Source organism: Sarcophilus harrisii, chromosome 4 (assembly GCF_902635505.1).
Source record: "Sarcophilus harrisii chromosome 4, mSarHar1.11, whole genome shotgun sequence".
Classification (NCBI taxonomy): domain Eukaryota; kingdom Metazoa; phylum Chordata; class Mammalia; order Dasyuromorphia; family Dasyuridae; genus Sarcophilus; species Sarcophilus harrisii.
Window position 1 is genome coordinate 195810635 of NC_045429.1, and position 12026 is coordinate 195822660.

General features: G+C 32.1%; 1 protein-coding gene across 2 annotated transcripts in view; it reads left to right on the forward strand.

The window, feature by feature from the left end:
* The window catches only part of ATG5 (autophagy related 5), a 124583-nt gene that overhangs the window by 30538 nt on the left and 82019 nt on the right, over nucleotides 1-12026 (forward strand). For both annotated transcript variants that reach the window (XM_003769327.4, XM_031964467.1), the window contains exons 4-5: nucleotides 1175-1253; nucleotides 5812-5974. In XM_003769327.4, coding sequence (XP_003769375.1) covers nucleotides 1175-1253; nucleotides 5812-5974 — 242 coding nt within the window. The remainder of the gene's footprint in view (nucleotides 1-1174; nucleotides 1254-5811; nucleotides 5975-12026) is intronic.

Consider the following 12026-nt stretch of genomic DNA (forward strand, 5'->3'; position numbering starts at 1 on the left):
ATATCTGGAGTTGAATCCTACCTCTGTGGCTTGTTTGTACCTGTGTGATTTTAGCCCAGTCACTTAATTTTTCAACATCTTAGTTTTCTCATCTATAAAGTGAGGGAGTTCCATTAAATTAGAAGTGTTTAACCTGGTATCTGTGAACTTTTAATTTAATAACTTGATAACTGTATACTAATATAATTTTTCCCTTTTTTGAGTCTGCATGTTTTGTTTATTTAAAGACATTATTTTGAGAAGCAGCCCATGGGTTTCATCAACCAAAAATGGTACATGTTTAAAAAAAAGTTAGGAACTCCTAAGCTGGATGATATTTAAGATTCTTTGACCTAAATTCCATAAATTTTTTTGCAGTCAGGTGTGTATAGGCTTATACATTTTTCACTGGAACTTAGCTAGAGTAGTTTTTAGAAAAACTCAGAATCTTGGCTAACAGATGGGTTCTTTTAGCCATAGTAACCCATGGAGACCAAACTGCTAAAACATAGAGATTATAGTTTAAGTAATGTGGAAGAGAGTGCCAATGCCTATAAAATTATAACTTTTTGAATCTTAGTCATTCTTGTCACTAAGCTTTTAAAAAAAAAAAAAGTTCTTAAGTAATTAGCCACTACGGTATTGAGTGAATAAATGAATGAGCATTTGTGGTTATATACTCCAGATCTTGTGCTAAATTGTGTATAAAATACAAAATAAGAGACAAGAACTTTTAATTTTAATTATTACATATTTAAATGAGGTTTTGATTTGCTAACATTCAGTGATTATACTAACATTTGTTAGTATAACAATTTAGAATTAGATGCTTATTAAAATTGTATGTATGTAAACTCATTTAATTGTACACTGCTAATATTGTAGCATATTTAATAAAGGTACACATAAGAGTTCAAACAGCTTTATGAAAGATATCTTCAGTATAATCTGTACATTATGCATAGTGAGACTTCAGAGGAGAATCAAATGGAAGAAGAAAAAAACTACGTGATGACTGAAAATTGTACCATGTTACCCCAGGCATGTAAACTAAATAAAATTTTGCCTTCATGTGATTTGTGACTGAACTTCCCTAAATTTTTGCTGTACAATCATGTGCTGGAAACTTATTTTTATTTGTTGCTATAATTGTAAATATTCACTTTTACCTTAAAATGCCTTCTTTCACTTTTAGGCATTATCCAATTGGTTTGCTCTTTGATCTTCTTGCATCAAATACAGCTCTTCCTTGGAACATCACAGTACATTTTAAGGTACAGTTTAAGTAGCATTTCCCATTTCTGATTTCAGATTGAGTGAGTGAGTATTAAGAGTGTAATTAAAAAGTAAAATTTTTAGTTTTTTTTTATCCTTCTGGCATTATTTGGTGGACCTTTTTATACCATCTTCTGAAGTCTTAAAGTTGTTTAAATATTTATTAATATTATTTAAAGAAGATATTTATGGTTAGAAGTAATTTTTTGAGAGCTTTTTAAAGCTTCGAGTATAGTATCATCAAATTCTAGCCAATGCTTTAATTCATTGACCTAAGGGAAAGAGAGGCCAGCACAAGTTGAATCAGAACGAAAACAGTTTTGAAAAGGATTTTCCTCCTGGAACTTGTTTTTAAAAAATACCCCATGACTGAGGTTTTGGGGGTCACCATTTTTCTCCTAACATTCCTTAAGGCAATAAATAGATAGCATTTTTTAGACCATACCTCTCACTCACCCATTCAAGGGAAGGTTTGTGTACATTCTCTTCCTTTCTTCATTTCCCCCTTCCACATGGAAGTCCTGTCTGTAAGTAATGGGAGCTATTTCAGCTGCACTCCCAACAAAACTGTCACCTAATATGCAGGAGAACACATGGTCATGCAACAGTGTGGTGGATGAGTTTAAGAAGTGATTGGAAAAGGACAGTGCTAAGACATTGCGTATTCATAAGTGTTTTAATAATTTTCAGGGAGCTAATTATTTTGTGGTATACAATTTCTGTGTATTCTGGAAAGTCAGTGATATAAAAAACTCAGGTAACTAAATGAAGTTTTCTATCTGGTAGAATTCAGTCATTAGGGGACAGTACATAAGGAAAATCAGACATTCTTATACCAAGTTAGTTTTTGATCTAGAGAGGGCCTACACTGTATGAATACTGAAACTGAATCCTCAGTTACACCCTTAAGAAAGTCATAAAGGAACTTTCAGGTCTGCATTTGGATCACTAACACAGTTGAGATGTTCATGCCCCATTGGTGACTTTTGCAGCCTAGAAAGAATTTCGTTTTTATTAAGCCAGGATCTTAAGAAAATAGACATTAATTTAAAAAACAATTTTTAGCTTTAACATTCTTACTATATTGAATGAAAGAACTTACTTTTTTTTGTTTAGCAATATACATGATGCTATGATTGCCTGCTAATATCTCTTTGTTGCTATTATATATATATATAATTTTTATATATATATATATATATATATATATATATATATATATAATTTAATATATTATATAACATAATTTATAGTCTAGTCAGTTTTTTTTCCACTCTATTCTATGTTTGTATGTAGTTGATGGTACTCTTTCTGCCCCTGTAGCTAACATCAAAAATTAAACATTAGGTTTGGCCTATTGTATTCTTCCTTCTTCCACTAAAAACCAAACAAACCAAAATTTTATTGTTTCAAATGTCCAAAAGCACTTGGTTTCCACAGGGTACCTGAGGTCTAAAATAATTGCTTGTCACCCATTGCAAAAGATGAGGTTTTTACCTTATAATGTTGTATCCGAAGAAAACCCAACTAAGAGAGGGGAGGGAAAAGGTTACCACTCTAGTAACTACTTCAAGGGACCAGTGTAGATAGGCCTTAAAAATAAGCCTTGGGGAAGCAGGGTGAAGAAGGAAGCTGCAGCTGGTAGGGTTAGGGCTCCAGTCCTCCTCTTTGTCTAGTTCTGTTACTTTATGGGTACTGAAGATAACATACAAAATTTTAGTTAATTTGAAATGAAGGTTTTAGGAACCTGAAATAGTAACTTCCACATATCATTTCTGGGCAAAACATTCATAGAATAACATTTTTACTATACTTTTCTGAGATTCATGTTTTCTGGAGATGTGCAATTGATATCAGCTTAGATTTAGTAAAATAAAATTGAAATTATACATTTACATGTGTAACAACTAGCTTGTGTAAAAAGCAATTTTTTCAGTTAAAAAGCTAAACCAATTAACAGTACCCTATTCAGGGCAGTAGTTCTGTGATGCCTAGTAGAGGCATGTTATTTGTGTCCTGAATCCTATATCTATAATCCTCCTTTCTCTCTCCTAACCCTCCCTTCCCCCTTGCATCCCTGCATCTCCTCTTTCCTCTCCCCTCTTATAAATTCCTCCCCCTTCCCAATAGAATTTAAGTTATTGAAGAGGAAAGACTGTTTCATGTTTAGTTAAAACTAAATAGATGTTTATTAAGTGTTTACTGAATGGAAACAAAAAGTGCATTGATTGCTGAGGTGGGATTAGAGTTAGGGACCTGAAGAGGTTTTGAGATATGTGATAATATCTATGTGTGTATATATAAATACATGTGTACACACACATATAAATTTTTTTACGAATAAGATAGTGTCAGCTTGAAACAGTGGAAACACTGGATCTGGAATCTGAAAATCTGGATTCCACTCTCAGCTGAGCTCTTAATACTTATGTGGACAATTGGATAAGATTAACCCAATTTCCTGTGGAAAACTATATGGGCATCAGGAGGAAGGATTTTAGTGTAGTCATGAAAGCTGTGTTTGGAATCTCTTAACTTCGACTGCTCATTTTCTAGTATGAATACTTTATAGGAAGTTCCTTATAAAATATAGGTAAAAAAAAACCTTAGCTTCAGTAAAATATAGATATCATGTATTAATGTTTTATGACAAAATTAGTGAATGAAAATGTTAATCAAGATGAAAACTTAGGTTCAGAGAGTTTAAATGCCTTACCAGTTCCCACAATGAAGTACTAATAGAAATGCTAAGTTGTTTTTATTTTTCTGATTTACCTGTATTAACTCCCAATTCTTCATAAAAATCCTAATCAGTTCTGAAGTTCACAATATTAAAAGTTCTCTATATTATAGAATTTACTTGATAACATCTTTACCTATGACACTAATATGTATGTGTATTTACATATGTATACATATACAAACACATAGATATATCTATTCATTCACTCATTGAGACTTGCTAAAAACTGAAAACATATTTGAGAACTCACACTAGTCATCAGTTTATTTTACTTGATTGGACACATTTTTTTCTCTAGATTTTTATGATTACAGATAATGTTTCCATAAAAATTTTTGTGCATGTGGGTCTTTTCTTGCTGTCTATAACCTCCTTGGGATATATATAATTATAGAAGTGGAGTCTTTGGATCAAAGAAATATTTAGCTTTTATTTCATTTCATTTATTCCATTGTATAATGAAAAGTCTCACCAACAATTAATTTTTCCATCTTTTAGCCTCTTTACTAGCTTGATGACTGGAAGTTTGACTTGCATTTTCTAAAATCAAGCTAGATACCTTCACAGATAAAACCATAAAGAAATTTTAGCTGTTTAGTGCTTCACACAGAGCCTGACACATAGTAGGTGCTTAATAAATGCTAATAAATTGAAACTAAGAAGACAAGGGAATCATACAAAGGCACATACATGTGATCAATTCTAAAAGACTGTGTGAGGATGAAGTGTTTACATGATAATAAGAGAAAAGTATTAAGTGTATTCTCAGGCTGTGATTTTAAGGTCAAGACAAGCCAGAGGGTCAGGGATGATTTGATCCTATTTTTATGATTTTAGAAGGAATTAAAGGTAAGCCCATGTTGCTGGATTACATAAGGTATAGAGAGGGATAAAGTTTAAGACTGGGAAGGTTCCCAAAAAAATGCAATTATTTAATCCTGGAGGTAATAGGGAGCCAGTGGAGCTATTTTGTAAGGGTATATATGGTCAAATATGTAATCAAGAAAAATAAAAGGTGGACAGATTGGAGTAGGAAGAGAATCAAGGAACCGGTTTAGGAAAAGCATTACAGTAATTTAGGTACGAGGTAAAGAGAGCTTCATTTAGGGTTGTGACTGTTTCAGTGGAGAAAATGGGGCATATACAAGAAATGTTGTGAAGATAGAAAGGGTAAACCTCTAAACTTTGAGTAGCAAAGACTGGCTTTACAGAAACTTGATTGTCTTTGTACAAAGTAAATGCTTAATGAGTGTTTATTGCTTTGATTTTGGTTTATATTTTGTTTTACGTTGTCATATAACAGTATGAAACCTCAAATTATATAGATTATTTTTATTTTGACATGTGGTAGATAGCTTAAAAAACATTTGGCCTTGGGAGTTGAAATGATCCCTATATTGAAATGTAAAAATGATTTATAATAAACTCTTTGTGCAAGGAGGGGGAAAAACACTTTAGATTATTCTATATATTCAAAATTGTAGTGTGCATTTTCCTCTATTATGACACTCCATTTTTCAGATATTGAGAACTCAAAAGGAAAAAACCTCTGTCTTTCTGCAGCAATTTTTGTTATAGTAGAGGAAGGTTTATTTTTTGAAAAGACCATAAAATGTTTAGTTATTGCTCTTGTCAGTCTTCAATTAAAAAGTGAAAAAATGTAAACTTATTTAAATTTAAGCCAAGTCAGGAAAATAAGAAAGAAGGAAGGTTAAGTTTATTGATGTGGGAATAAAATTACAATTTTCATATGGTTATTTCAATTATCTTGTATAGCCCATCTTATGATTTTCTTTTTATTCCTTATGTGATAGAGTTTTCCAGAGAAAGATCTTCTACATTGTCCATCCAAGGATACAGTTGAAGCCCATTTTATGTCTTGTATGAAGGAAGCTGATGCTTTAAAACATAAAAGTCAAGTCATCAATGAAATGCAGAAAAAGGATCATAAACAACTCTGGATGGGATTACAGAATGGTAAATATAGCACTATATACTGTTTGGAACCCTTTAGAAATTATTTCACTTTAATTTTTTTTCACATTATTAAATTTATTTTAATTTAGAAGACAAACCAAATATCCAAACAAAAGTTTGTCTTTCTTCCCCCACCCATCCTGACCCCAATTAAGTAAGCAGAATGACAACAGAAGAGCAAGAATGTACCACTATGTAGTTTGGTCTGTGGGCTTTAACAACCTAGTATCACCGTTATTCATTTTATTTGACATGACTTTTTGTTGCTCCTTAATGTGTGAATTTCATAACTGTAGTCAGTATTGTTTTATATCTGCTTTCTTCACTATATTTATATCAGTGAATTAAACTCAAATAGAAATGCAAACCATACTTAAGAATCCTTGTAGGCCACATCCTGACTTAGAAAATCACTAATTGCTTTATTTTTTGTTCTATCATATTTTCGTTTATTTTGTTAAATATATTTAATTACATTTTAATCTGGTTTGGGCAGGCTGCATTGTATTTGAACACCTCTGTTCTATATCATTCTTTATGACTCTTTTCATGTTTATTTGAGTTCTTTATATTCTAATTGTAGTGATATTCTCTTAGGTTTATGTACCATTATTTATTGAAACATTTGGTCATTGGTAACAATGTATCCATCTCTTTGCCATTATTGATGGTCATTCCTTTGTATATTTTTGTAAAGAAAAGATATTTTTCATATCAACAATATCCTTAGGTTTAAGCTAAGCTTAACAGTATCATTGCTGGATCAAAGAGCGTAACTTTTGTAACTTAATTTGTATGGCTCTGTGTTGTTGTCCAAAATAATTCTTTTATTTCATAGCTCCACCAAAAGTGACTTGTGTGTCTCTTTCCTCACTAAAGCTAGTAAGCATTTCTCTCCCATTTTTTACTCTGCCAATTTGATATATATTTCTCTGGTTGTAATGTATTAGGACATCTTTTCAGATGGTTGTTGATTGATTGTATTTTTTCTTTCATATTTCATTTGTTCACACCCTTTTACTATATCTTTTATGGGAATTGCTCTTGCCTTTAATAGAATCCGTTGTATGAATACTACACTTTTATCAAAGTTGATTAATACAAAATTTTATTTCTTTGTCTTCTTTTTTTTAACCATGTTGCTTTTATTTGTGAACAGTACTTCTTATTTTTACATAATTTGAAGTAATTATAATTAAAGTTTTAAAAAGTGTTCTGTAGAAGGTGATCTATTGGGTTTTTTCCCCCCATCCACATTTATGAAAGATATAATTTTATATTCCTCTCTCCTTTTATTATGTGTCTTTTTATATTTAGATTATTTTTCCATTTGGAATTTACTGTGGTATATCACATAAGATACTTGTTTAAATTCATTTTCTGCCAAACTACAATCCAGTATTCCCTACAGATTTTGGTGAATAATGAGTTCCTTCCCCAGTAATTTATGTTCTTTTTTTTTTTTTTTTTTTTTAATATAACTTTTTATTGACAGAACATATGCCTGGGTAATTTTTTTTATAACATTATCCCTTGCACTCACTTCTGTTCCAACTTTTCCTTTCCTCCCTCCACCACCCCCTCTCCTAGATAGCAAGCAGTCTTATACATGTTAAATATGTTATAGTATATCCTAGCTACAATATATGTGTTCAGAACCAAACAGTTCTCTTGTTGCACAGGGAGAATTGGATTCAGAAGGTATAAATAACCCAGGAAGAAAAACAAAAATGCAAAAAGTTTACACTCATTTCCCAGTGTTCTTTCTTTGGGTGTAGCTGCTTCTGTCCATCATTGATCAACTGGAACTGAATTAGATCTTCTCTTTGTCGAAGATATCCACTTCCATTGTTGTTGAAGTATATAATAATCTGGTTCTGCTTATTTCATTTAGCATCAGTTCATGTATATCTCTCCAAGCCTCTCTGTATTGATCCTGCTGGTCATTTCTTACAGAACAGTAGTATTCCGTAACATTAATATACCACAATTTACCCCACCATTCTCCAATTGATGGCCATCCATTCATTTTCCAGTTTCTAGCCACTACAAACAGGGCTGCCACAAACATTTTGGCACATACAGGACCCTTTCCCTTCTTTAGTATCTCTTTGGTATATAAGCCCAGTAGTAGCACTGCTGGATCAAAGGGTATGAACAATTTGATAACTTTTGGGGCATAATTCCAGATTGCTTTCCAGAATGGTTGGATTCATTCACAACTCCACCAACAATGCATCATTGTTTTCCTGCATCCCCTCCAGTATTCAGCATTAGCTTTTCCTGTCATTCTAGCCAATCTGACAGGTGGTAGTGGTATCTCAGAGTTGTCTTAATTTGCATTTCTCTGATTAATAATGACTTGGAGCATCTTTTCATATAGCTAGAAATAGTTTCAATTTCTTCATCTGAAAATTGTCTGTTCATATCCTTTGACCATTTATCAATTGGAGAATAGCTTGATTTCTTATAAATTAAGAGTCATTTCTCTATATATTTTGGAAATGAAGCCTTTATCAGAACCTTTAACTATAAAGATGTTTTCCCAGTTTGTTGCTTCCCTTCTAATTTTATTTGCATTAGTTTTGTTTGTACAAAAGCTTTTTAATTTGATGTAATCAAAATTTTCTATTTTGTGATCAGTAATGATCTCTAGTTCTTCTTTGGTCACAAATTCCTTCCTCCTCCACAAGTCTGAGAGGTAAACTATCCTATGTTCCTCTAATTTATTTATGATCTTGTTCTTTATGCCTAAATGATGTAACCATTTTGATCTTCTCTTGGTATATGGTGTGGTTCCATGCCTAATTTCTGCCATACTAATTTCCAGTTTTCCCAGCAGTTTTTGTCAAATGATGAATTCTTATCCCAAAAATTGGGATCTTTGGGTTTGTCAAACACTAGATTGCTATAGTTATTGACTATTTTGTCTTATGAACCTAACCTATTCCACTGATCAACTAATCTATTTCTTAGCCAATACCAAATGGTTTTGGTGACTGCTGCTTTATAATACAGTTTTAGATCAGGTACAGCTAGGCCACCGTCATTTTATTTATTTTTTTTCATTAATTCCCTTGAAATTCTCAACCTTTTGTTCTTCTACATGAATTTTGTTGTTATTTTTTCTAGGTCATTAAAATAGATTCTTGGGAGTCTGATTGGTATAGCACTAAAAAATAGATTAGTTTAGGGAGTATTGTCTGTCATCTTTATTAATTTGCTCAGCCTATCCAAGAGCACTTAATATTTTTCCAATTATTTAAATCTGACTTTATTTGTGTGGAAAGTGTTTTGTAATTTTGCTCATATAATTCCTGACTTTCCTTTGGTAGATAAATTCCCAAATATTTTATGCTATAACAGTTATTTTGAATGGAATTTCTCTTTGTATATCTTGCTGTTGGATTTTGTTGTCGATGTATAAAAATGCTGAGAATATATGGGGATTTATTTTGTATCCTGCAACTTTGCTAAAGTTATGAATTATTTCTAATAGCTTTTTAGTAGAATCTCTGAGGTTCTCTAAGTATACCATCATATCATCTGCGAAGAGTGATAGTTTGGTTTCCTCATTGCCTATTCTAATTCCTTTAATCTCTTTCTCGACTCTTATTGCCGAGGCTAGCATTTCTAATACAATATTGAATAATTATGGTGATAGTGGACAACCTTGCTTCACTCCAGATCTTACTGGGAAAGGTTCCAGTTTTTCCCCATTGCATATGATGCTTACTGATGGTTTTAAATATATGCTCCTGACTAATTTTAAGGAAAAGTCCATTTATTCCTATCCTCTCAAGTGTTTTTATTAGGAATGGATGTTGGATTTTATCAAATGCTTTTTCTGCATCTATTGAGATGATCATGTTTTTTATTAGTTTGGTTATTGATATAGTTAATTATGCTAATAGTTTTCCTCATATTGAACCAGCCCTGCATTTCTGGTATAAATCCTACTTGGTCATAGTGTATTATCCTGGGGATGATTTTCTGTAATTTTTTTGCTAATATTTTATTTAGATTTTAACATCAATATTCATTAGGGAGATTGGTCTATAATTTTCTTTCTCTGTTTTCAACCTACCTGGTTTAGGTATGAGTACCATGTCTATGTCATAAAAGGAATTTGGTAGGACTCCTTCAATCCTTATTTTTTTCAAACAGTTAATATAGCATTGGAGTTAATTGTTCTTTAAATGTTTGGTAGAATTCACATGTAAATCCATCTGGTTTTGGGTTTTTTTTTTCCTAGGGAGTTGGTTAATAGCTTGTTCTATTTTTTTTCTAAAAGGGACTGTTTAGGATATTTACTTTTTCCTCTGTTAATCTGGGCAAGCTGTATTTTTGAAGGTATTCTTCCATTTCATTTACGTTATTAAATATTGGCATAAAGTTGGGCAAAGTAACTCCTAATTATTGCTCTAATTTCCTTTTCATTAGTGGCGAGTTCTCCCTTTTCATTTTTAAGACTAACAATTTAATTTTCTTCTTTCCTTTTTTTAATCAAATTTACTAAGGGTTGGTCTATTTTTTTGTTTTTTTCATAGAACCAACTCTTAATTTTATTAATTAATTCAGTAGTTTTTTTTACTTTCAATTTTATTGATCTCTCCTTTTATTTTTAGAATTTCAAGTTTAGTGTTTGACTGGGGGTTTTTAATTTGTTCCTTTTCTAGCATTTTTAATTGCAAGCCCAATTCATTGACCTTCTCTTTCTCTATTTTATGCAAGTAAGCCTCTAGAGATAATAAATTTCCCCTTATTACCACTTTGGCTGCATCCCTCACATTTTGGTATGACATCCCATTATTGGTCATTTTCTTGGGTGAAGTTATTATGTCTCTGATTTGCTGTTTCACCCAATCATTGTTTAGTATGAGATTATTTAGTTTCCAATTATTTTTTGGTCTATTTTCCCCTGGCTTTTTATTGAATGTAATTTTCATTGCATCGTGGTCTGAAAAGGATGCATTTACTGTTTCTGCCTTACTGCATTTGAGTTTGAGGTTTTTATGCCCTAATATATGGTCAATTTTTGTCTAGTTTCCATGAACTGCTGAGAAGAAAGCATACTCCTTTCTGTCTCCATTTAGTTTTCTCCAAAGATATATCATATCTAACTTTTCTAGTATTCTATTTCCCTCTTTGACTTTTTTCTTATTTATTTTGTGGTTTGATTTATTGAATTCTGAGAGTGCAAGTTTGAGATCTCCCACTATTATAATTTTACTGTCTATTTCTTCATGCAGCTCTCAATTTCTTTTTTAAGAATTTAGATGCTACACCACTTGGTGCATATATGTTTAATATTGATATTGCTTCATTACCTAAGCTACCCTTTAGCAAGATATAGTGCCCTTCTTTATCTCTTTTAATTAGATCAATTTTTGCTTTTGCTTGATCTGAGATGAGGATGGCTATCTCTTTTTTTTACTTCTCCTTTCCTTCCCGCTTACCCCACTCCCTAGTATTAAAACTTGTGAGCACCACTTGCTTCTCACAGCCCTCCCTTTTTAGTATCCCTCTCCCCACCTTAGAGTTCCTCCCCCTATCTTACTCCTTTTCCTCACAATTTCTGTATTCCTTTTCGCTTACCTTACTCCTTCCCTTTTCACTTTTCCCTCCCAGTTTTCAATGAGGTGGGAGAAGTTTCACCATAAATCGAATATGTCTAATATTTTTCTCTTAAAGCCAGTTCTGATGGCAGTAAGATACACACTATGTTCATTCCCCTCCATTCTTTCTCTCAGATATAATAGGTTTCCTTTTCCTCTTCGTGAGATGTAGTACTTCCACTTTATCCTTTTCTGGGTACAATTCCCTTTCCACCTCTAGTTTCTAGAACAGAGCATACATGTGTTCTTTATATATCTTTATAGCAGAAATATAGTTCCCAAGATTTCTTTTTACCTTTTTAGGTTTCTCTTGAGTTCTATATTTGTAGATCAAACATTTTGTTTAGTTCTGGTTTTTTCATCAAAAATAGGTGAAATTCACTTATTTTGTTGAATGTCCATCTTCCTTGGAAAAAGATGCTCATTTTGGCTGG